The following is a 26,735-nucleotide window of genomic DNA, read 5'->3' as shown; positions in this document are numbered from 1 at the left end:
TCATATTATTTTTGTGTTTAAAAACAGTCATCGCATGCTCCCACTTATTGCTAATTGGCTTGGCAGCTTGTTTAATATATACCATGCTTGTGCTTTTTTGTTGTTAGTGCTAATTATTAGCTCGTGGGACTTGGGTAAAAGCTCCCAGGTACCTTTTTGTTTTTCAAATAATTTACAAATAAATGTTGCCAATGCCTGGTTTTGTCTTTACAATAGTCTGAAAATAGAGCCAGAGATACAAGCAGCATCAAAGCATGAACCTCGAAATATTAAGGGCGCCAGATGAGCAAGGTCGCACATTAGTATTCCTGGGATGGTCTGAAGGTGGAACGGGAAGATGGATGAAAGAGCAAAATGATGAAAAAGGGATGAGAAGATGAACGTATCGCCACAGTTGAGGAGGACGGAAGGGTTTGTAGCCTCTCATTAAACTCCAATCTGGGAGGAGACTGGAAACCGAATGAGGGCTCAATAATCTTCTCGGTGCGATTTGTCAGGAATCTCCGTCTTCGGGCTTTCAATCCCGTAACTCTTTTTGTGTGTTTCTCCTTTCGCAGGATAACCTTCTGCCACCTGCCTTTCCAGAGTAAATGGCTGTACATCGGCACAGAACGGGGAAACATCCACATCGTCAACGTGGAATGCTTCATGCTCTCAGGCTACGTCATCATGTGGAACAAAGCCATTGAACTGTGAGTGTTAGCCGCCTCTGCTAGCCTGTCTGTACAGTCACATGCACAAGTAATGTATACTTGTCTGCATGTACACGTATAACCAGTAAACATCTGGCTTATTTTACTACTTGTACTACAAACTTATATTTGCCCATTTACAAACATACTCATTCATGTAAACAGATATCATCTGTTCATTCACTCACATACATGTATTTAGAAACGCCATGGGCTAACGAATTGCATCTATGGGCCAGTGTTACATTGCTTTAGGGTATATTACCAACCTGGTGTCCAAGTTGTGCACACCATAATGACCAGTCATTTAATTAATCAACAGTTTCAGTCTTTACATTTTATTTAATTATGCTATGACTGGTTCAGATGGATGGATGGGGGGCCTGCTATCTGTCCACTCGCACACATATAAACAGAATGTCAACATCTGGCTGACCAAAAATGGTGCATGACTTAGCAGTGCAAAAACACCGGCAAAGTATTCAGAGTGAGTACGGATCAATACTTGAACTCAATAGGAACCGAAGTCATATTGCCACCGTGGCAACCCGCAGCCTATCGACTCAAACTAAGTGCTGCCAGGGATGCTGTGTAATCACTATTTTACATTATCAAGATGTTATTGTTTAAATGGAATTTTAGATAAGCAAAAAAAAAAAAACAACATATAAAGACTCTCCCTAGGTAGGCAGCCAAATGTTTCCTATAGCGCCTTCAATGGATCTGTCAGCTTGACAGGCTCCATTTTATTTCCCTGCTGTAGAGACTTAAATTATTCACCGGAGCGTTTTGCTTCACACATTCCCCCCTCCTGCGCGCGCGTGTCTGCGTGTGTGAGAGCGAGCGCGTGTGCACTGCGAGGGACCGGCAGAGGAGGGTTGGAACAGGTGTCCGCCAAGATCGCTGTTCGCTGAGCTGCGGGGGAGATGAGACGAGGCGAGGGGGGACAGGTGGGAGTGATGTTGGTGGAGTGAGGGGGGGGGGGTTGTGGTTTTGGGAGAGGTAGGACATGTGGAGTGATAGAGGAGGTGAGCGCATGCGGTGATGTGAGAGCTTTTCCCGTTACAGGAGGAGTGGTAGAGGATAGATGCGGATGATGAGATGGAAAGGGGCGATAAGGGCCGCTGGCTTTAAGGACACGCAGTAACTTTGACTTCTCTTTGACGAATTGCCTTTTAATGGTAGCGATGGTGTTCAATATGCATGCGCCATTACGATTACATTAGAATGTACTCAAGGCTATAGCCGGGCCAACACTTGTTGGAGGTTCACCGACAAAAGAAGAGTTTAAAAGTTTTTATGAGTGACCTGACTGATACATTTTTCAAGTGTTTGAAAGTCTGAAGATAGAGTATGTGTCAGAAAGATAGGCCTTTGTGTTGAATTAAATTTTATATTTCAAAATACTCAATGTGAAAATTTATACTGGTATCGATGCGGGGGGAAAATGGTATCAAACGTCCCTATTCATAACTCTTTAAAAAATTGATCTACTGAAATTCAAACAGAATTCGCCTCTCCCTCCCACTGCTCGTTGAATTAGTAGCTGCTGGTGTCTGTGGATCTCACTGTGCTTCATCTATCCTTCCCCCCTTCCTCTCTTTAGTTTTTCCTCTGGTCTCTGAGCTCTCCTTAATTTGTTGGAATTTAGAGGTTTCTGGGGTTGGCGTAAGACTCTGGTTTTGTAACCATGTGGATGGCAGGAGGTGTTTAGTTGGTGCTGGATTTCACTTTATCGTTCTTTTCTTTGACCTTTCCTCTGGTCTCTTGACCTTCTGAACTTCACGACTCTGGCGAGACTCTGAAGTTACCGGTTAAGGTGAAGGGTAATGGGATTTTTATTAGGTTTTAGGTGAATTAATGAGTACAAATTTACATGAATTCACACGCATGCATGCACTCACACACGCACGCACACAAACGCACAAAAAAAAAAAAAAAAAAAAAAAAAAAGAGCAATGATAAGATGTTGAATCGGTAAGACTGCCGAATGAACAATCCTGAGCTCTCGCTAGAAAAAAAAAATATTTGAACACAAACAAAGCAATATTCACAGGCATATATTCTTTATCCTCTACAAAAAATATTATTGTTGATTACTAGGTCACTTAAAGTAGCTGAGTGAAACTCTTCTTTGTCTTCATGACTGTTTTCGACTGCTGCCCGGTGGCCAAGTCGCACTCACCAGAAGGAGCTGTAATACATTTATTTATCATGATACAGAAACTGTTTAATTTTTTACTATTTATTTCGTTGTTTTTATGATGTTTAAATACAAAATTAGAACGCTATTTCCTTTATTTAAAAAACACTTTATTTTTATTTTTATTTATTTTTTTAGGTTGAGGCTGGAATAAATTGACATTTTCATTGATTTTCATTGATGACGATGTGTTTGTCCATTCAATAAAAATTGAAAGAGTTGTTTTGAACGGATAGCTGGCCTTCTCTTTCTCTATACAGTGCATGCCAGCACCGACTGCTCTTATTTGTTTGATGACTGCCACATCATTCTCCATTCGCTTCCATTATTAATTAGTTTGAGCATCACAAAGCCATCCAGAAGGGCTCATGGTAGCATTGTTCAGCTTTGGCTTGAGGCAAAGAGACTCTTGACTCTTGTGTGCGCTCGCATTGCTGCGCTCTTAAAGTGTTTGCCTGTGTGTGCGAGTGGACTTGATTCAAGTCGATGGTCAGCGGGCACAGAAGTGGGGCAGGAGTGGCAAAAACATTCAGAGCGTAGCATGACACATATTGCACATGAACGCGTTGGCTTTAGGCCTCAGCTGCTTTCCACTTTCTTTTTCGACCGCTCTCACACTCACTACCCTGAGGCACGCGCAAATTAATGGCATTTCCTTGCGTGATATTGTTCTTTTCAATCACATGGACAGGTGATGTAATGGTGAGGTGTCTGAAAATTTATACACAAAATGCTAACATCTCTCTGTTCATTCATACATGTCATGTATAAATGCTAACAGTGATGCCTTGAGATACAAATTTAATTGGTCAGTGACCATGCCTGTAACTCAAAGCACTCATCTTTCCCTTTTAAGTCATACAGACCGTCAGAGTATGCCCATATTGTGTGCCCAAAAATTTGTATTTTGCGGCCACAAGGGGTCCTGTTGACTCCAGAAATGGGACTTTATGTTGCAAAACCACATTTATTCAATTTTAGAAAAAAAAAAAAAAAAAAAAAAACACACCATGAACACGGTGACGTGGCAAACATCTGGTGTTGCTGCCGGGCCGGTGACATCAAAAGCCCCCACGACAGCAGCTTGTTTGCGGCATGGTCGTTACATGTGCAGTGTGTGGCCTTATGTCACCTCTGTAGGGAAAGTGTTTGATCTAATATTACGTAAAGCTCATATCTGAGGATATTTCACTATTGTTCTTCCGTGAAAAGATTGGCTAATGGAGTGTTTGGCTTCTAGGCTAGTCTGCAGTTTTTGCATCTTCCTGAAGCACAATTTGTATGCAGGTTAGTTCACAGAGCTTTTACAACAGTTACAAGAAGGTAAATACAGTCATTCCATAATACATGAAAATAATAATGATTTAAATTACTGTAAAAGTGAGGAGCTCATAAAAAACAAACAATTGCTATATTAAAAAAAAAAAAAAAAAAGGTGTTCTGGGATTGACCCCTGCAGGTCAAAGTCGATTGTCAATTCCTACATTTTATTTAAAATGCTGCCTTTTCACACACATGCAATAAAAAAACAAAACAAAACAAAACTCCTTTATAATAGGTTAGTTACTGTATAATGAAAACGGCTGCCTGTCCAGTCACATTTGCAGGTAATGCAAACATCTGTCCATCCATTAATTAATGTTAGCACAGTGCAAATATCTGCCTGTCCATTCACACAGACACAAAAGGTTTTCATTTACAGTATGTTTGCATTTTTTATTGCCTTTTCCATCATAGATTTCATCTGTGAAGCCTCATGAGATTAAAACCGAGAATATTGAGTCGAAAGTCTTAAATCACTAGAACACATATGGCACAGGCGGACGAGTTGCATTTGTAATTCAGCGAGAGGCTAATTGATTGTTATGGGTGTATGTTTCGCAAAGTGGGTGTTAAGATGTGCCTTAATTGCCGTGCTGCACGTGTGTGAGCATGTTTCTGTGTGTGCGCAGCACATGTGTGAAGGCGGTGAAGTGAGACAAGCTGAAGAGAAAAAAAAAAAAAAGTTGCAGCAGCACAGCTTCAGTAATAATAAGCCTCCAATCATCCGGCACCATCCGCCTAAATATAGGTGCCGCTGCATGATGCTTGACTGTACACGCGTTCCACCTTCTTCGTTTGAATGATTCCAATGCACTTCGTCTGAATGTTGATGCTTGGGTCGTGATGTGAAAGTCCTAAAAGTAAAAAAAAAAAAAAAAAAAAAAAAAAAAAAAAAAAAAAAAAAAAAAAGTTTAATAATTGCTGAAAATGTGCAGAGACTCTTGTAGTACTATTTTTAACAAATTTTATGGGCGTGGCTAAGCCGGGCCAATGAGCACGAGTCAGTTCATCAGCGGTTACCTGGCGCAAATACAACATGCCGCTAACTAACTAGCCGACACCGACGCCGTGTCCGCTTTAGAGCGCCTCGTTGTCAGCTGTGAGTGTGCGGAGGTCATAGTGAGAAAGGTTAGAAGCCTGGCTCGACATTCAGCATGTGGACTTGGCTACTTTAGAGCACCTCGTTGTTGCCATAATGAAAAGTCCCGTGATGACCCGGTGGGATATATTCCAGCCTTTAAGTGGATTTAAGAGGGTTTATTTTCACAGGTTGAATATGTAGCTATGTTTGGCCTTAAGAAACATGCTAGAAAAATGAGCATCCATTTTTCAAATCATAGGTGATTTAGGTGATAGGTCACAGTCTTTGTGCGAATTATTTCATTCCATTCAATAATGCATTATGAAGCCTCATTTTAAATACTTGGCCATTTTTTCTGTAAATCATTCAAACTTGGCTAGGTTGTTAACTACACTCTGCTCTTAGGTTCTTACATTAAAAAATAGCAGAACAAAAAGATACTTCCACTTCAGTATTTTCTATGCATCCATTTTTCAAAACAATTTTAATCCTTTGACCTCACGAGTGTCAGATTTATATGGCTGTGAATGACGATAGTCTTTCTTTATCCTCTTGTACAAAGTGTCCCGACAGTTCATTTTCAAGGCTATCCTTGCCCATGGCCGGGCGGCATTAGGCCGACGTGTCAGACTTTTACTAGTCACTGACCTTCCTTATGCCCCTCATCTGTCTTTGTGCATTCCGAAGGGGGGGAAGCTTTGGTAAGCTTGGACAAAAAGGCCCTGGGCTGGAGGGTAAAGTACAAACAGGAAAGGAGTCTTTTGGGTTTTTTTCACGATATTCCAATTGTAACAGCATACACTTGAGGACTGCAGCTCTTCAGAGAAACATCCATCACAAGCTTCCATGTCTTGAAAACAGCCTGAGAGGCTGATTGACAGCTCCGTCCTCACCAGCACGTTTCCTCCACTGATTCGCAGGCACTTGATCGCCTGCGTTGAGCTGGACCCTCCTAACATGAAGGGACCTGAGTCAATTACTAGATGGAGACGTTTGTCGCTCACTTCTTCTTTCTCTCTCATGTCTCCCTTAAGGTCCTCCAAGGCTCACCCTGGACCAGTCGTCCACATCAGTGACAACCCCATGGATGAGGGAAAGGTAAAGGACACTATTAAATACCACTTAGCACTCTGGAGATCCAAATGGAGATTGAAATGGTTGCGATAATACATTTTTATTTTATTTTATTTTATTTTATTTTTTCGCTCAAGGGAAATAGTGGAAATGGAAGATTTTGCCGTACATCTAACTGTATAGGCAATGCTTAAAATAACATTTTAACCCCTTTTTAGAGGTCATTGAAATTGGAAAAGAACGAACGTAATCACGAGTAAAATGTGTCAACTTTTGGTGTGTGGGTCCATTTTATAGATAGAATGCAAACAGCAGAGGCCCCAGGATAGAACCCTGTGGAACACTATATGTTCCGTTATACATCTGATTTCATATGGTACTTTTTTTTTTTTTTTTGCTCGACGTAGTAACTCCCACGATATATCATCATATTCACGACAGTCGCAATTTGACTATTGGGCGCACCAAGTTCCACAGGTAGTCCAAGCAAATGTAGCGTGATCAACAGCAGCCAATGATGGCCAAGCGGGGCATACCATAATGAATAACTTGGGTCGTCAGGTGTGTGTCGTGACTGCCGCCGAACCCATGAGACAGACTCAACGAAGCCCTGTGGTTCGATTCAACCCAGGTTAAGAACCACTAGTCTTAAGTGTTCCCAAATAGGGTGCCTGCAAGACCACATGAGTAGCCTGTTCTCAATAGAGCTCACCATTCATGGGATATTGTCATTTCCTAGGAATGTCATTGAAGTGTTGTGAAAATTTGCAATGAAATCAAGTGTTGCAAACGGATATTCACTTCGGTGCCTCCATTTTCGTGATGAATCCATTCCAAAAAGTCAAGATTTTAGATTCCACTGCGTTTTCCTCCCGTCCATTAAAAGGTTGACTCAAGTTAAACGTTTTGCATCAACCTAAAGGATAAAGATGAAGCTTTTAAACGTTTAATCCCAGACGCCGGGCTTCCGTGGGATGATTCACCGATTGCATCAACACGACTTGCTGCGCATCAATTAAATGAAAACGCATCCCATTATTCCACTCATGAGCGTTGAATCAACTGAGACTGCAGTTTAAGCTAAACACCAATTGTGGCTTAGTCTTCAAAGTCATCTTTTTTTTTCTGCATCACTTATCTTGATGCAGCTGACTTGGGATATGCATAATAATTGTGTGTTAAGAACTTGGTCATTTGCGCGGAATTGAAATTTGTTGATGTGATATGTTGTCATCATGAGTACTAGGGCTGCAGACCAAAACATTTATGTATAATAAATCTGATATTGTTTATTGTGATACAGATGAATTTATTGGTCAAACACAGCAATTGTGAATTTGGTCTTCACAAACCTTTTGTAAGTAGTGTATTTAATAAATAGCAAATAATGGCTAAATTGTTTCTCAGATGGAAATTCACATTTTTGTTGACAAATCATTTTCTTCTTGTCGAGATGATGTTGTGGTCCCTTGTGTAGTCTGCATTCTTAGCCGTTCATCTATTACGTGGCACATGAATGTCAAATGCATCAGCCTTCCCCTCCCCCCTTTAATATCTTCATTCTCTGCGTCTGTCATCTCCACCCGTCTCCTGGACTGCTGTTTCCTCTCTCAGCTGATAATTGGATTCGAGTCCGGGATCGTGGTCCTGTGGGATCTCAAATCAAAGAAGGCCGACTATCGCTACACTTATGATGAGGTAGGCAAACCTTTATTTCCCCGTCTTCCTTCCGGTATCTTTTAATGCTGGCTGGAATTGAAATTACCTATTCATGAACAAATAAGCCGCGCGAGGGTGCGCGATGGTTTACTCCGACAGCAGCTCACTTTCGGAAAATAAATAAGCGCTTCAATAACTGTGAAAGTGATGACTGTACAAAAAAGACGGCTCTTGTTTCATCGGTGAAGGGTAGAAATTCTATTTAATAACTATTTTTCATAACGAATTCAGAGCGATTTTGGAACCATTAGTGTTGCAAGCAGCTCTATTTTCATTTCTGTAACTTTCCACTTGATGTGACTGCGTTTTGGAGGGTTATGTTGGAGATGATTTTCAGCAGGATACAAACACTTGCAAAACTGGTGATTTTTTTGGGAATATTGAAACCACACAAGATAATTAATTCATTTTAATATTTTTTTTTATTCACAAATACAGAATTTCCGCAAATAGTTTATTCCAGTTTTATCTCCTCAAAGATAAAATTATGCAAAATAAACGCTTGTAACTGTAAACATTTTTATCTCAAATTAACTTTCTCCTGCTGCCTATAAAGTAAGCCGAGTTCACTGCTGATGCTTAATGTATGCTAGGTTAGCTTGTAGCCACTAGCTATTAGGTACATGCCACCTTTTATTTTTAATGTGGATAAATAGGATACAAATTGTATTATGTACCTACAACTAATTGAGGCAAGGTGTATATCTGTATTTATTAGCGTACGCACGGTAGATTATGTCAGAGCACACTGGTGTGTTTTCTCTCGAGTGGGGCTCGCAGCTTGCATTTCGATGTCGTAACATGGTTTTGTAGATCTAAACTTTCCAGCGCACTCAGCCACTCCCGTTGTTGTGTTTCCCGGCGGGCGGCCAAGGAGGAGAGGCTCTATAAATAAAAGAAAACACAATAAAACAGAGCCAGTGTCATGATGCCCCATGGGCTTGTGTCAGACCTTATTGGCTCGCTTGCAAAATTGTATTCCTACTCACGCATTTGCAATATTTGTCGGTTATGCTACTTCAGCCAAGTGCAAGAAAGGAGGGGAGGTAGTGCTTTCATCATTTTATTTATTTGTTTGTTTGATTTGTTTGTGTGTTGAATTACCCCCCTTTTTCTTAGGAAATGTGTTGGGCCAAAGAATAAACTAACAGTTAATAGTGTGGCAGTATTACAGCACTTTAAGCAACCGATATTTGAACACAAGCGATATAGCAACTCATAAGACATTTAAAACATTTAACCCACAAATGCTCATAATATATAATAATAAAGATGCGTTTAATTGTTGCATTGTATTTTTTCATAAATGTAGTATTACTCTCAGAGGACTTTATAAAAAGCGAAATGGCCCCTGATAGGAAACAGGTTCCACACTTTCTGCTGTTGAGGAATTAAAATTATTTAATTAGAGACATCTCAAGACAGTTATACGAGGAGGGAGTGATCATCATGGCATAGAGAATCATAGTCGGCTAATAATGGAAGCAGCAGCAGACATCTCAGATGAGCCATCAGCTATGAATAGTTAAAGTGTGTCTGGTTCATCAACATGCATTCAGGGGAAAGAGAATATGTTCCAACCATTTCGATAGGAAGATGGTCAACAAAATTATTCTCCCATTCCAATTATTCACACTTTAATTTCTTTAATTTTAAGTCGTGTTGTAGTCCTCGGAATCGGTCTTGACTCTGAATCAAAGGCATTTTTACTTTTGTGTCGGTCTTGGACAGGGTGGACTTGTTTTTTTTTTTTTTTTTAATCAAGGCCAGTACTACTGTTATTAGTGAGAAACACAGAATACAAGTGCTGTCACCGTCACCTGGAATGCCACGCTGCCTGTTTTATTCTACTATTTTACTATTTCTTAAACAACTTAGCAATTTTTTATTTATTTTTTTTGGAAACATAATGAAAAATAAAAAGATAGTTTTTTTTTTTTTATGTGTGTGGGGGGGAATTATTTCTAGATATATACAGTCTTGGTCATGTCTCACTCTCGACCTCCAAAAGTCTTGGTGTTGTTTCAGTCTCGAGCTTCAAAAACCTTGGTCTTGTCTCGGTTTCAACCTCCAAAAGTCTTGGTCTTGGCTTGATCTCGAACATGGTGTGGTCTTGACTGCATTTATAATTTCTATTCATTTAGCCTTTAGTGGGATGTCATGCAAAAATAATTCACTATAAATATTAGAGCTGATTTTTTTTTTTTGTTTTGATGCCATAAAAAAAGTACAAACTAGGTTCTCGAAAGCTTCTATTGTATGTTCTTGGTAATTGCGCGTAGCTTCAGCCGTCCTCATTAATTTGGTCTGCAGCCTTGTCCACAACAATAACAAAGGAAAGGTCATTGAGCAATCAGAGCTGCAATGCACTGCAACGATGCGTCGCAGCGATACGCTGTGATTGTCCTTGGCGTCCTTGCGTGGGGAACAATTGAAAGTTTTAAAAGATACCACATTCCATTGAAGTGTGGCGGCGTGGGGTATAACCTCCAGACATTCCACGAGAGCAGAGCAGAGAGAGAGAGAGAGAGGTGAGCTTGGGGCCGAGAAAAACTGTGAAGGGGCTCAATTTTATTTTTCTGCACCAGAGTCCTGGCCAGCTCCGCCTCTGGTCTGTTAAAAGTGTCACAACAAGGGTTTGGAGATAGCGGAGATAAGCTCCCTGGGGTGTGGTTTCAATAAGACCATGGGAGCAGTATGAGGATATTAGCTTATCTGAGAAGGGAGGGCAATGGCAAATGGAAATGAGGTAAATCCACTCCTTTTTCTGATGCAGTGCCTATTATCAGAGCCAAAGAGTGGGGACAACCAGCGGGCGAGATTTAGCGTAATCTCGTTATCTTCGACATGTTGCTACATCCATGTTCACATTGTGTGTGAGACTATAGTTTTTGTCAATGACATACTCAGGAGCCAATCCCTGATAAATGGTTGGAAATGGACCGCACAATATGCCAATGAGATGTTGCTCATGCACAACTCACAAAAGATTAGGGATGTTATTATTTTTAACACATGGCAATTAGGACAGGTGTTCGATCTATGAATCAAAGAGTATAATCCGAAGGATGTCCACTCTTTGGCTTTTTGTGACGCTTGCATCTCTGCTGCAACCTGCTGGTGACACTCTATGCTCGTTGGTTACTTCCCTTTGAGAACATTCGATTTGAAGTCCCGCAATGGTGAGATACTGTTGATAAGTTCTTAGGTGTTGTCTCGGTCTGTTAGGCCGAAGATTAGGAAGCAAAACTGGATCCACGGCACAAAATGAAACAGTCTTTCATGACAAAAAAGTCGAAGGGGGAAACTCGTGGAAAGCGTCCAGGGAGAACAAGGACGATGAGATGTAGCAGACGCAGGCAGCAACAGACAGGGAAGACAAAAAATAATAAAAAATCCAAAACAAGCAGGAAGGACAGCAAACACCCCAGCAGTGTCTCATAGGGAATTTCCCAGCGACCTTCCAGAGACTCCAGGGCATTCAAGGTGGAAGAGCAGTCCTTTGACAGAGACTGGGGGACTTGGTAAGACATATAGTGTCACAGGGGATACCACGTAATCTCACAACATATTCAGACAGAAGATTAGCAGTGCCAGAGGCCTAAGGCAATTTTTCACTCAATGGAATGAAAGTTTCAGGAAGTCTTCAATTCATCACCTTCTCTAATCTGGACTAGACGGTAAGAGTTCCGAGGTTGAGCTGAGAAAATGTGCACTTGTCAGAGGTGAAAAGGCTTTGTTTGTTTTTAATGGTAATACTGTTGAGTTCCTGGAAATCAATGATGGGTCTGAGGGTCCTATCTTGACAACAGAGAAAACTTACATGTAATAACTAGACAGTATGGGGTTGTATAATGCCCACAGCAACTGATATGTATCTTTCCATGGCTTCCCGCTCTGGTCAAGACAGATTGTAAAGACCATCGGAGGGCAACAGCTCAATAGTGCAGTCACACAGACAGTGAGTTGGTAATGATAGTGCTTTTTCCTTACTAAAAATGTTTTTCAGGTCATGTTAGTTTTCAGGAACACTGGACAGGTCTGGTTCAACTGGCTCGTGCTCATGATGTTTGTCTCTTCCTGTAGGTGACGAAGCAGATTTCAAAGAAAGAGCATGACAGAAAAATTACCTGCAACAATTTTGCTTTGTGTCCAGTGCATGTGTGAGTAATGTAATGTTTCTTGAACCAAGGGTATCCGAGGACTAATGGATTTTGAGAAGCAATTATGACAAGGAAGGTGAGGATTTAATAATGGTTACCAAAAAGAATTAGGGTGATAAGAGATTTAAAAAAAATACAAAGAATTGCGGTATATGTGATAGGAATCTGAATCAACTGTACAAACTTATCACCGATGAGTGCCAGGAAATGGATTTTCTTCTTGGTGTTACGCCAATAGTTGGTTGGATCAGACAGTCCTCAGCCCCAGAATTGACAAACACTTGAGAGGCAAATGGCGGGCTTCGGTCAGACACGTTATGGGGGATGTTTCGGAATCTCACAATCTCTTCAGTGAATAAATAAAGAGGGATTGCAACAGTACTTCATCATGAGTATGACTGTGTAGAAGCTCATTGGATTGTTCTGTTTAAATCACAGTTGACATGCATGCCCCCAATGCTTGTTTGATTTAGTTTCAGTCTGCTTCGAGTGTTTGCATCCCTCTCGACTCTTTTGCTGACTGAAGCTTTTCTAATAAATGAGCTTTTGTAATGATTTTGTATGTCTATTATCCTGTGTGTGTATTTGCCCTAGAAAATCAATCTGTGAAAATGGTCTTAATGTAATACATAACGCAAATTTTCATTCACTTTACACTCGCATTGTTTGATATGATGAGCTTCAATGTATTTCAATGGCTCTGCTCGTTTCGTAATTAGCCCAGTTCATGATTGGTTCATTGTCTGTCACAGCATGCGTGGACTTATTCATTCACAGTATAAATGCAAGAAAGCCTTTTTTTTTTTCCCTTCCCTCCTCCTTAATTTTTCAAGAATAATTGTAAGTTAGCTGAGGTCTGAGTTTGTATTATCCTTAAGACCAAATCATTGACATATAGCTAACAGAGTGACTGACTCCCCTTATGGTCTTTATTTATTTATTTATTTATTTATTTATTTTTTAAGCACAGCCTGTTCTGCTCATTGACAAAACATGTGTACCCAGAGAAATAATTCAAGGTGAATTAATTCATTCATTTCAGACTCTTAAATGTCAAAATCATAAAACCTTTATGAACTGTACAGAGAATGTTAATTAGCATTTTAACTAACTGCCATACAATTATAAATAGAATCTTAATCACTCTATAATGAAACTAAAATAAAGTTAAACAGCTCACACGTTTTTTTTTTTTTAATTCAACATTCTCTATCCTCTGTATAACCCCTCCTTTTTCTTGCAAGAAAGAAATAAGCTCAAAACACAACCCTGTGTCATTGTGTCGAAGAACTGACATCCCCCCTCGCCTCCCACCTGTTGTTTCCTAGGCGATCCACTCTGTTGCCTGGCATCACGAGGGCAAGCAGTTCGTGTGCAGTCACTCAGACGGGACGCTGACCATATGGAACGTGAGAGGACAGGGCAAGCCCATACAGACAATCACCCCCCACGGTAAGCACGTGCATGTTTAACTTGCTGCCATTCTTCTTCTTCTTCTTCTTTTCCTTCTGACTCCTCTTCTAACTAGTAGCTTTCATTCAATGACTACTCCTCAAACACTTGGCCAGCACTGTCTTCACACATTGCATATACTGTACAATTTTACCTGGTAGCTAGCGGCTCCAAGCTAATGTTGCTAACGTCTCCCTTTTGTCAAGCATCACCGCAGTTGTAAGAAGTAACTACCTTGTTTTGCTACTCTACTTGAGTAGGTTTTTCAAGTATCTGTCCTTGCTTCAGTATTTTTCTGATGACTTTTCTCTGAGTTTCTACATTTTAACAATAAATATCTTTGCTCTTTATTGCTTTCTTTGTCAAAATTGGCTTATTTTTTTCAACCGCCGCAGATGATGACAAAATGTGAAAAAGAAATACCGTATTTTTTGAAACAATGTCACACTTTTTTTTTTCTTTTTTTTTTCTTTTTTTTTTTCTTTTTTTTTTTCTTTTTTTTTTTTCATAGTTTGGGTGGTCCTGCAACTTACTCAGGTGTGATTTGTACATACTAAAATTCGAGCTCATACTTGCACCCAAAATCCCCATTCCTTAATCGTGTTGACCGCATCGAACAAGGTCCGGATGGATTTGAAACTTTAGCTTATAACGATGGAATGTTTTTCTTTTTAGTTGAAAATGGCTTAACTTAACTAGAATCCCTCGTCACATTGTAGCCAGAAGTAGAATCCTGGTTGGTTATTGTCCTGGTTTTGCTGCAGTTATATTCTTTTTTTTGTGTGTGTGTGTGTTGGATATCCCATATGCTAAACTAGCGAGCTAGCTTGTTTGTTGCTGTGAGAGGAATTTAAGATGTCAAAATGTCTATGAATCGATAACTATGTTATGGCAAAAAAAAAAAATCCATCCATTTACAAGAATGAACAGGATTAAAACACATTATGCTTTGCATTAAATAGTTCTTCCACACCAACCTCCTCCAAGCAAAAATTGTCTCTCCGTTCCTACTAATTCAAAAGCAGAGAATTATGAGACAATGATATTCACTTTGATGGGTGACAAAAGGAGTCCAAAATCCTGATTGATTCATTATTGGATTATGTACCAATACTTTTGTCCCCCAGACTGGATTATTGTCACTTCAATTCAATTGTGTTCTACCTGTTTTGTTGTCTTTTTCACGCCTGCTATCTTCACTTGCACACATTAGTTGTTGCTGCTACATTTGTTTTCATTCTGCCGTGTGCCCACCTCGCGCCTGCTTTTTAGCCCTCGGAGCACTTTTGACACATTCAAGGACCTGCTAGAAGCCAACACAGTGTTGTGTAAAGGATTTTTTTTTTAATTGTTTCTCCTCTGATGCTGCTCGTATAATTACTTTGGTATTTCATATGCAATTATGAAAAATCCTTTGACGGGTTTAAGCCAGGCTTATACATTCTTTAATTGTCTCTCACTGTAGAACTAGTTAGGAATCATGTGTCTTTATAAATTGTTATTATTATTATTAATCACACCTTTTAATTACCTTAGTAATTAAGATTTCTTCAAATATGCTTTTTCATTCATTTAGTATGTGGGATTGCGAGGATAAACAAGAGCGTCAGCGTAAGAAGAAAAGCAGGAAAGTGGCCCAAAGTTGGCGTGAACTCAAGTGACTTGTGTTTTGTGTTCTGTTGCAGGAAAACAGCCCAAGGATGGAAAGAAGCCAGAGCCTTGTAAACCCATTCTCAAAGTGGAATACAAAACCACCAGGATTGGGTAAGCGCAGATTTTGGTTTGAATTCACTATCCAATGATTACAATTTAAGATGACGGCCCCACTGATGAGAACAAACAGTAAAATAAGATAAAAATAAAGAGAATTATGTTGAAACATGCAGAAAATAAAGGCACAATATTACATTTGATTTAAAATGGATCGTTATATCAGTAGAAATAAGTCCTTAATAAGTGAATAAGTTGTTTCATGAAAATGTAATTATTTAAATTTGGAATTTCTAATTTTAATTATCCTAATTTTAGTATTTACAAGGAAAAGCCGATATAAAATAGTGTAGTTGTATTTTTTTGTGCAGTTATAAATACATGGTCGTAGAAATATTACCAAAAAAAGTCACTATGCAGAACAAAATATTCACTTTAGCATGAAACATTAATTGTATCATGAAGAAAACATTATATAATTGTAATTTTACGCAAGTTTTAATATGTGAAGCCTAAATGGTCATTTTATGACAATGAAGTTGTAATAATATGCAATATGATAAAGTCCTAAGTCATAATAAGATGAGTATAATCTAAATAAAGTCATACAGTATAGTTATTTTTATTTTATGAAAATAAAATTGAGTTATTATGTGGAAAACATGTCAATTTTCTGCGAAAATAATATCCCCCCAAGAAGTGAGAAATGTTCTTAGAACTAATTTGTAATATAATGCTGTAGTATATAATAATACAGACAGTAGTAATAATAATAATAATGATGCAACCAGTCCAGGGTGTCCCCCGCCTACTGCCCAGAGCCAGCTGAGATAGGCGCCAGCACCCCCCGCGACCCTTGTGAGGAATAAGCGGTCAAGAAAATGGATGGATAATAATGATGATGATGACAAATTTTGATGACATTTTTAACAGAATAGTCATTAAAAAAATATCAATAAAACATCACACTTATACAAGAATATAGCTGTAATATTACAATGTCATGATTATAATTTGGTAGTTAATTAGTAATTATCATGTAATTCAGACTAAAATTATTGCATTTGAATAAAGTTGTAATATTATGTGGATTTTTTTTTTTGCATTTTCATGTGAAAAAATTCATAACCTTTGAGTTATATTTGTGTTTGTACTTTTTTCTTTGAAAACAAATCTTAGAACATTCTGCCTTTTTTTCCCCCATAAATTACAACTTCATAACAGTTCAGGAAAAAGACACTCCTTAACTTTATTGATACAAACATCAAAAACAAAGGCAGACTACCCAGTCTTGTTATTCACAAGAAATGGATCATGAACGTACCATAATGTACCATGTGCGCAAATTCAGTTACGGGACTCTCTTCGGTGCTGCTGTTTTGGTTTGGAACAGGGTTCAATTGGGCTCAGCTGTTAGATATTTAATATTGGTCTATGAACTGAGATCATGACAGTTCTACTTTTTTTTTCCCTGAGGTAATATAATATATATAAAGGAGATTTTAATTTTTCTTGGTTTGCATTTCCCCAGTGAGCCCTTCATCATCCTGTCCGGCGGTCTGTCGTACGACACGTCAGGCCGGCGGCCGTGCTTGACGGTCATGCACGGTAAAAGCACGGCTGTCCTAGAAATGGACTACCCCATCGTAGACTTCCTCACCCTGTGCGAAACGCCGTACCCCAACGGTGAGTCCGCTCGTCGGTCCCGACGCTTTCCACGTCTGTTCTTTAATTACGCGCACACCGCTGTAATAAATCTGGAATTTCCCAAGGGGACGTATGGAAATTGCTTCCCCGCGTCGTCTTCTTTAGTGCACAATAGCCACTGCGTCTAAATAGAATTAGCACATTTTCCACGTGTTGAAGAGCTGAAACAAGTGGATGTGAATGCAGCGTAATCTGCGGCGTGAGAGCCTTCGTTTGGCACACACAGCTGCGGGACGGATTAGCCGGCGCCTTATGTAACAGCGGCGACTTCATTATGTCACTGGCTGCCAGCTGATCTCATCTGGTAATAGGCATCACTGAGGATTTTTACATTGTATGCATCTGTGTGTCTGGCTGGTACATTGAGATGTGGATGACTGATGTGATCAAGTGCGATGAAGACACAAACATACCAGAAGAGACTTTTTTTCTTTTTCTTTTTTTTTCCCCCGCCTTTCGCTCAGGTTAGCGGTTATTGCTTTCGAGGATAAAGAATATTTTGGTTGCTTTAAAGCAGTGATGTCAAACATATGGCCCATGGGCCACAACTGCCCCATCAGGGGGTCCAATCTAGCCCTTGAGGACAGAACACAAACTGCAGTTTTTCAGTAAAATCAACTGTAAGGTTTACCCGTTTGACATTTATTAAACACGACACAAAATGGAAAGAAGACACTCATTTCAAAGCTCGCGAGGGGAGAGGAGAGGAACTGACTACAATTCACTACTGCACTGTCTGGAAAAAAAATCCCCTCCTCACCCTCTCTTTTTATTTGGTTTCCACGTCTCTAGTTACATACCCTAATAATGCAAATGCAAAACTTAGTTGGAACACAATGTATTTGTTTGTCTGTATGTGTGCATGTGAGTGGAAGATTGCTGAGTACGTGTGGTCAAGTTTACAATCATTTCTTAACAGAAAACAGGCGGGCTCGGCAGACTGGCTCTAACCATTCTGCTGCGTTAGATGCTCGGGTTCTTGTGCTTTTTGAGTCATCTTCTGTTAAGATAACATATAGCTAGGCTATGTGAATGTGAGTGCGGAGCAGAGCAAAGTATTCTTCATTGCAAGCAGAAGCAATTCTTCATTGCAGCAAATGTATAAAAACTTAAAATTACAATTATTCCTACAGTAACTGTTGTTGCTATTTTTTTCCACTGGAGGGCGCATTTACAACCACTGAAATGACATTCGGAATTTTAGCTGATGCAAAATAAAAATGTGCTCATTTTTTGTTGAGAAATTTCAGATTACTCTACAACAAAATAATAATAAATGTGACTATTTTCAGAATGGACATAATTATTTGCAAAATGTTTTTTTGTTTTTTTGTTTTTTAAGGCCACAGACATACTGTTCCGGCCCACTTGAGATAAAATTTGGGTGATAAAGGCCCCTGAATTAAAACGTTGTTTGACACCGCTGCTTTAAAGAGTTATAACACGGTGACAGTGATAGCCTTCATTAGCCCATCTATGGTGTTTTGCATTTTTTTTGTTAGCATCAAGATAAACTGAAACGATGCGGTTGTTTTGAAGAAATGTGCAATTTTGTACCCCGCAGACTTTCAGGAACCTTACGCTGTGGTGGTCCTTCTAGAGAAGGACTTGGTGGTGATCGACCTTGCACAAAACGGGTGAGTACTTCCCAGCGTAACTCTTCGTTACCCTGCGAAACTTAAACAGCATCTCCAACAGTTACCCCATCTTCGAGAACCCTTACCCGCTGACCATCCACGAGTCCCCGGTGACCTGCTGCGAGTACTTCGCCGACTGCCCCGTGGACCTCATACCAGCACTTTACTCGGTTGGCTCGAGACAGAAGCGTCAGGGCTACAGCAAAAAGGTACTTTGAACATTCTTAACTGTTACCAAAAAAAAAAAAGTGTACTCCAACTTTTATGACTTTGATTGTTTTGAATTATTGTGTTTCTGTTCCACATCTTTTATTGGTATCGATTTGGCCAGACTCCATTAAACATGCCGTTAAACAGCAAAAAGCCATTATGCTTTTTGAAGTGACATTTGGAGGAGTCCCAAAAAAGAACCAGTAAAAGAAAATGTTTGAAAAAAAAAAAAAACTGATGTTACTTGTGATTTTATTTACATGTACAGTTCCCCAACTTGGAAGTTACAAGTGTGTGATTTTTATGTTTAGATAAAGCCACCACCACGGTAATAATAGTTTTGAATTTTTCATTCGTTTTTTATTTCATTTTGACTTTTGTTTTTTAAATTCAGTTCATTTTAAATAATTGACAAGTTTGTCCATTTTTATTTTTTTTGCAAAAATGCTTCATTTTATTTTGTTTTTAATTAGTTTTAGTATTAGTTTTTATTTTTTAATAGCTGGAGTATTTGTCAAGTGCAAGATAAAATAGAGAAAAACAAAAGTCAGTAAGTATTGTGTAATAAAGTCAAGTACACTGCAATTCTGAAATGACTCTTTACGGAACTTATAGCAATATCGAACTAAATACATCTAAAATGAACCCTGAAAGCTTATGTCTGATATTATTGAACAAAGACAAAAACGAAGGGCATTTTCATTATAATTATGGGTACTTTTGGTTAACTTTAAAAACATTAATAAATAGTACCGCTAGTACTATTTTAGTCACCAAAACCCAAATTGTTGTTATTATTTTATGTATGTGTTTTACTTTTGTGTAAAATAAATTATACTGACAAATAGCAAACAGTAAAAGACAAGCCTAACCTGCTACAGTGATGATATTTTATCACTCTTGTCATTACTAAATAGAATGACTCAGAAGCAGACAAGACAGCTTTTATTGTGGAGGGAAAATAAATACGTCGTTAGGTGCCGATCACAATAAAATGCTGAGCGCTCTAAAATGCTCTTTGTCCATTAATGAGGCGGAACAGAACAATAGGATCACGGTTTAGTTTTTATATGACTTCCACTGGATGACAATGTAATAAAAGTGCCAAATTTAGACCGGCAAATCTTAGCCACCAATCCCGTCAACAATTTGATGAGTAGCCTAGTGAGGACCGACAATTGTTAGCATGTTGTGAGCATTTTATCACTTCTCATTTAAAATTGTAGTACAAGGCATAATGTACCGTCCTTGGAGGCCTTTGTCACGTTCTCTCAACATGTTCTTAGCAACTTCTAGAATGTTAGCCTAAGCACAGTTTGTTGTTGCAATCTGCATACCAATGATTAGCGTGCTAGCATTTTATCCATTCCCTGCTTCAACTGATTAAGCTGCTGTGCCCCTTAAAAAGGTTTATTATTACCTAAAGATGCCGCAAAATGATGCCAAAGCACTACTATTATGCTAGCCACAGTCTTGTAGGAATGAGCTTTTTGACACAAAGTATACTATAGTAGGCACAGTTTTGGTGCCATCTTGTGGCATTTTAGGGCACTTTATAAGGAGGATTGGAAGTAGGTAAATAGAATGTCTTTTATAATTATTGTACGAATAGCTACATAGCATGCTAATTGCAACAAGTTAGCGAATATTTTGGTATATGTTCGCATTTTATCCATTCTCACACAAATGATATCCAACTGCAGGGAAGGTTAGGGGGTGTGATTCACACATAAAGAACACCGTGAGTCATCCTGGTGGCCTTTTTGTACGTGTCGACATGTCGACATGTCGACAGCCAGTGTGGAGGCGCACACTCATCCCCACGTTGAATCAATGCTTCTATTGACATGTCATTGACACTAATGGGACGTGTCCGTGTTTGTTGTGCTCAAGGAATGGCCTATCAGTGGAGGCAACTGGGGTCAAGGCACACAAAGCTACCCAGAGATCATCATCACCGGGTAAGATAACCGTATCGCTAGTCACACTCGTTGACGTATTCCAAGCACACGATGATGTGGTATTCCTGTCCAGTTCCGTCTCCGCTCTTTAAGTGTGCCATTGCTTGCAGAATGTTCAGCTCCCCAGTGCACTCAGACAAATTGGTGAGAAAATGGGGACCACAGAGTGGGGGAAAAAAAAAAAAAGTACGAGGAATACAATTGTCTTGTCTATAAATAATCGACCAGTTCAGCACACAGAGATCTTGTAAATCATGCATTTATTCATTTTCAGTGCAGTATAATTTTTACAAGGCATGTTTTGGCCCTTCTATGTTTAAAATCTACACTAATGGTCAGATGAAGGGGAATGTAACATGCTTGTGAAGCGAGTCAATATGTGTTCATTATTAGAGATTGTAACTTGTTTATATGCATTGCTGTAATGTACAAAAGCACAATATTGTGTGTGTTTTTTTTTTTTCAGCATGAGCTCTTTTTTTTTTTTTTTTTTTTTAACAAAATTGTGAGTTTTTTTGTATCGCCAACCGTCCCACAATATCGTGATAATTATCGTATCGTGACCTTCATATTGTGATAATATCGTATCGTGATGTTTGGATATCGTTACAGCCCTAATATACAGTATACAATAATGTAATATACAGCATAGTACAAATTAGTCTATAAATATAAACTTTTTCTTCTTTCTTTACTGTCTTCTTTTCTTTAATTTCTCACTCTTTTTAGGCATGCTGATGGAACGGTGAAGTTTTGGGATGCCTCTGCAAGTGAGCTCTGTTTTTTTCTTAATTAGAAGTGCAATAGTTTAAAAAAAACTAAAATTGAAAAAAAATATTAATAAACATTTTAAAGATTAAATTGCATTTAAAATATTTGAAATATGTTAACAAATTAGAGTCTGAAAGTAAAACTAAATGTTTTACTGTAAGTTACATGCAATACTTAGAAATTGGCACTACAGTAAAAAAAAAAAAAAAAAGTGTACTTTTTAAAAATTACATCATGCTTATAGATTTGATCCCCCCCCTGAAAAAAAATATTAACTTCACACCTATTTTTTTGAAAAAGAAGACAAGATGAACGCGATAGCACTATTAAATAGTGCTCGTACTGTGAAAAAAAATATAAGAACGCTATCAAAACAGCACCTTACATTGCTTTCTAATGTTGTGAACTGACAGAAATTAACTGAAAAAAAAAATACACCTTACTTATTTGTGATTCAAGATCTTAGTCAGTCAGTCAAGATCTCAACCGTGGTCGACTTTACCTCTTGATCCATCATCCAAAAAGTATAAGCCCATTTTGACTAAATGAGTAGAACATAGAGTCATCCGTTTTCAAATGTGAAAGAAATAGGGGGGAAAAAATACTCAAGTACAAATACCTGAAAAATCTACTTAAGCACAGCAACCAAGTATTTATACTTTACTTCCCACCGCTGTTGTTGTGTTGTGATGAGCATTGAAGCTGACCTCACTCTCTGTTTTCCTCAGTAATGCTCCAGGTGCTCTACAAGCTGAAAACGGCCAAGGTGTTTGACAGGAGCCGCTCAAAAGAGGACAAGGGCAGCACCGAGGCGTCCGACGAGGACCCCTTCGCCATCCAGCTGATGGCCTGGTGCGCCGAGAGCCGCATGCTGTGCGTGGCTGGCGTGTCGGCCAACATCATCGTCTACCGCTTCAGCAAACTGGAGGTCACCACGGAGGTGGTGCAGGTGCGGGGATCTTTCTTGTTATTGCATTCAATCAATGCACATTCAATCATTCGCTATTGCCTAATCATTGTATAGGTGCACTTTATGAACATTTGCATAATGGATCTCTCGTCTGTCTCAATCTCTTTTTTAATTTTTTATTTTATTTTTTATTTTATTTATTATTATTATTATTATTATTTTTTTTATTTTTACATATTTGCCCAATGCATCATAATGTTAGTCCAGTTGGCTGACCTGCAAATCATGGAGATTCATGTATAATTTACATTATTATTTATTTATTTTTAAACCTAAAAAAAAAAAAAATCCATCAAACAATTTCCATGAAAACGGTGCCCCCCTCTAAAAAATGAAACAAACAAACAAACAAAAAGCTCTGAAAATAGGTCAATTTGCAGGTGCTGATTAGTGATAATGCAGGTGTCCGCCCCTCATCAAATCCTGATCCAGCCGATCAGATTGGTGTAAAGTCTACATATTACTTTGCCAATTGTTGTTGTTTTTTTTTTATATATATATATACATTAATACATTACAACATAAGAAAAAGATATTGACATTCAAACAAAAATCAGCAAAAACATTTTGACGATTTTTCTTTCTTTTGCAAATGTTAGTAGTAGAATAATAAGGTAAAAGTAGATGGACAGGGTAATGATTCCACGCTCACACACGTGTTGAAAGCTACCCCTTGTGGATGACAGTATGGTTGCCATGCCAACAGACGGAGCAACGAGGAGGCAAAGCTCGATAATCATTCTAATCTTCCTTGATGGCGACCTACAGGGGCGTGGTGACTCACTGTTTAGAGACTTCAAGCCGAGCGCGGTTAAATCTTGCGCAGCCTCGTTCTGCTTTTTACCGCGACTGGCTAACTGTCGCCACGGGTGTGTAGATGCATTTGTACCACATTTGTCAATCCAGATGATGCTCACTTGTCAATCAAGAGGACGTGGGCGCCGATATGTGCTAACTTCCTGGCAGTTGCTCTGAGAGGGATGTTTTGGATTTCACTCGCACCTCTTTTCCGTGGTCTCACTTCTTTTTTTCTTTTTTTTTTTTTTTTTTTTTTTTCTTCCCCTCCAATTATCAACAAGCAACTGAACATGAAAGTTAATTTGTTGATTTGGGATATTTTAGGGTTATTTTACCCTCTTACCCTCATGCACCCCTACTAAAATACACCAACAGTACACAAGAAGGTGCATCGATTTGCAGCAAATATTTCTATAAAGTTCAATATCAGCCGCATGGACAGATTGAAAATAAGGAAGCATTTAAAAAATATTAAGAAAAAAATATATAAACACCATAATTATGTAAGTTCCTTTTGGACCAAACAGAATTTATCATGATATATATTTATTTATGTTGGCAAAAATTTGAATTTGGAGTGCAGCATGTGCACTGTGCAGTAGGACGATCTTTTTTATTTGGTACAAAACAAGAAAATGTTTAAATGTAAAAAACGAATTAAAAAAAATATTAGGACTAATAAAATTCTTTGAAACACTATAATTATGCAAGTTCCTTTTGGATGAAACGGTGTATTAAATTATTTTAAAATTTAAAAAAGGTGCAAATGTACACATTTAATCAACTCAAAAATTAGTATTAATAATCTTTCTGTACGATTATGATGATTTTTTTTTTTAATTCAGCTACTAGAGGTGCGAATGCAGTACGAGCTGAACGACCTTGAGTCCCCTGAGGTCGGAGCTGGGGAGCAGACATCGGCGCACCCCACCCCGGGCGCTTCTCCACAAACGAGCGGGCCGCCTTCACACCCGTCCACCAGCAGCAACAACTCCGACGGCAGCAACACGCCCTGCCTCAAGTAAGGCCCCCAGTGTTGACACCTACTACGCCGCTTGCCAACCTGATTTATTATTTTGACTTTCTTTTTTTTTTTTTTTTTTAATTACAGGGTGCGTAGCACGCCACTAAAGCAGTCTGCCGGTTACCAGGTGGACTTGGTGGTCCAGTTGGTGTGGGTGAGCGGGGAACCACCTCAGCAGATTACGAGCCTGGCACTTAATTCCTCCTATGGCCTGTAAGTGAACGCACCGTGGTCAACATCAACACTCGAGGTGTCATCAGATGATGATATCTCGATGAAGCAGCATTTTACCCAAGGTTATTTTAACACCCTGTATGTTGTTGTGTTGTTGCCCATTTTTATTAGTGCTATAATGAAACATATTAATAATTCTTTGCACACTCATGGCCGACAATGAGGCACTCTAAAGCTACCACACCAACCTAAAACTTCTGTCTACGCATTGGCTTTCAAGTTTGAATTCTATTCCCAACCCAAACCCTTGCTCATCCCTCTTTCTCCGTGTGACGTGCGTGCACTTGCAGCCGACAATGAGGTGCTCTAAAGTTACCACACCAGTCCTTAGTCCATGCCTACATACTGGTTGTCAAGTCAGACTGTTTTTTATTGTTTTTATTTTTATTTTTATCCCCTTTGGTTCGCCATCTTTCTCTACATGATATGCACACACTCACAGCTGACAATGAGGCGCTCTAATACCGCCATGTCAACAAACCATCCAAAGGGAATTAAGGGAAATGAGAACAAATGATCTCAAATGTTTATATGGTGGGGGAGGGGCGACTCATGCCTGACTCCAAACTGCGTTATACGGTGACGTTTTAGACGTGCCTAAAAAAATTTTTTTTTTAAATTGTAATGTTGAAAATAGTTTATTGCTCAGCGATAGGCAACCCCAGTCTAAACTTTTTCTTTATCTGTTACTCAGTGTGGTGTTTGGCAACATTAACGGTGTTGCAGTAGTGGACTACATCCAGAAGACAGTGGTGCTGAACCTCGGCACGCTGGAGCTGTACGGGTCCAACGATCCATACCAGAGACAACCGCGATCACCCAGAAAGTCTCGACAACCCTCTGGAGGTAACTGCAATTTCATCTTTATTTTTATTTTTTTAAGCCACATAAGCTTGATTTTAAATCTACATGTTTACTGCTAACGCACTACTGGAAACACCATATGGGGGCTCAGGTATAACATCTGAGTAGTGGAATTATAACTCTTTATGCAATAGATATTTGAACATAAACTATTAAGAAACACATTTAGGCAAATGTAACAATAATGACAGGCATATATTCTTTATCCTCTGTGAAGAACGACTCATATTTCTGCTTTACCGGGGAGCTGAGATAGTCTTTATTTACAGTCGTGTTGGTTGTGTTATATTGCCCCCACAATTTTGTGTCCGAATCAGATTTTGTATTCAAATCATTTTCACCACAAGGGAGAAGAAAATTATATATTTCCCAGGACCAGTATTCAGCTGGAGGTCACAACCGCAACGACAACAAATGGGCCTTGACCTGTGAGATGATGCGGTTATGGAGATTCATGACGCCATATGGCACCAACACACCAAAACAGCTTGTTTTCTGCGAAGAGGAACAAGTGTGCCTCTTCGGCATGGGCACACTGCCACCCTGTGTTGGATAGTCAGACTGCATTTGAAGTTTGATGGATGAAGTGCTAATGTGTGCGTGTGTTCACCCTTCCGGAAAACCTGCACCCGCACATACACACACGCGCGTGTGCGGAGCATCTGGTGTCAGTGAGTGGTGAGCAGTGGGCTGGCACCTGTCGCAGCTTGGCGAGCGCGAGCAGTAATCAGACGTCCAGCTGTGCTTCCCCGTGCCAACGCGTTGCTGGCTGCTTGGCCTTCTGCCTCACTGGATCAGAAACACACACAAGGATAAAGACACATTAAAGGGATACTAGCACTTCCTCGAGTACAAACTAGGGCTGGACCATTTTGAAACAAACATATATTTCTGGAATTGTCCACCGGGAGGCAGCATGATAGTCAGTCAGATGCAAACGAAGAAGAGTTTCACTACTACTGTGACTCAGTAAACTTTACTAATCTTTGTTTTTCGCCAAGGTTGAAGCATTATTACTGAGTGGTGTGATCTCTGTTTCAGGACTGTGTGACATCAACGAGGGTTCGGCCACGTCAGAGGACCGCTGCAAGTCTCCCACTTCAGGTACCATGTCCTTTAGTGTAGTTTCTCAAATTTCATGT

At 39.3% G+C, this 26,735-nt stretch overlaps 1 protein-coding gene across 5 annotated transcripts in view; it reads left to right on the top strand.

The window, feature by feature from the left end:
- The window catches only part of stxbp5a (syntaxin binding protein 5a (tomosyn)), a 73,709-nt gene that overhangs the window by 34,587 nt on the left and 12,387 nt on the right, over positions 1 to 26,735 (top strand). For all 5 annotated transcript variants that reach the window (XR_013281176.1, XM_077510501.1, XM_077510500.1 and 2 more), the window contains exons 6-20: positions 558 to 692; positions 6,334 to 6,397; positions 7,988 to 8,071; positions 13,584 to 13,707; positions 15,393 to 15,471; positions 16,949 to 17,103; positions 18,689 to 18,761; positions 18,823 to 18,970; positions 20,865 to 20,932; positions 21,662 to 21,702; positions 22,432 to 22,652; positions 24,317 to 24,492; positions 24,583 to 24,708; positions 25,424 to 25,575; positions 26,635 to 26,697. Coding sequence is in view for 4 of the 5 variants with exons in the window: in XM_077510501.1 (XP_077366627.1) it covers positions 558 to 692; positions 6,334 to 6,397; positions 7,988 to 8,071; positions 13,584 to 13,707; positions 15,393 to 15,471; positions 16,949 to 17,103; positions 18,689 to 18,761; positions 18,823 to 18,970; positions 20,865 to 20,932; positions 21,662 to 21,702; positions 22,432 to 22,652; positions 24,317 to 24,492; positions 24,583 to 24,708; positions 25,424 to 25,575; positions 26,635 to 26,697 (1,709 nt within the window). In the remaining variant the exon portion in view is untranslated. The remainder of the gene's footprint in view (positions 1 to 557; positions 693 to 6,333; positions 6,398 to 7,987; positions 8,072 to 13,583; positions 13,708 to 15,392; positions 15,472 to 16,948; positions 17,104 to 18,688; positions 18,762 to 18,822; positions 18,971 to 20,864; positions 20,933 to 21,661; positions 21,703 to 22,431; positions 22,653 to 24,316; positions 24,493 to 24,582; positions 24,709 to 25,423; positions 25,576 to 26,634; positions 26,698 to 26,735) is intronic.

Source organism: Festucalex cinctus, chromosome 21 (assembly GCF_051991245.1).
Source record: "Festucalex cinctus isolate MCC-2025b chromosome 21, RoL_Fcin_1.0, whole genome shotgun sequence".
Taxonomy (NCBI): Eukaryota; Metazoa; Chordata; class Actinopteri; order Syngnathiformes; family Syngnathidae; genus Festucalex; species Festucalex cinctus.
The sequence above is the reverse complement of the archived record's forward strand: the minus strand, read 5'-3'. Positions and strand labels throughout refer to the sequence as shown.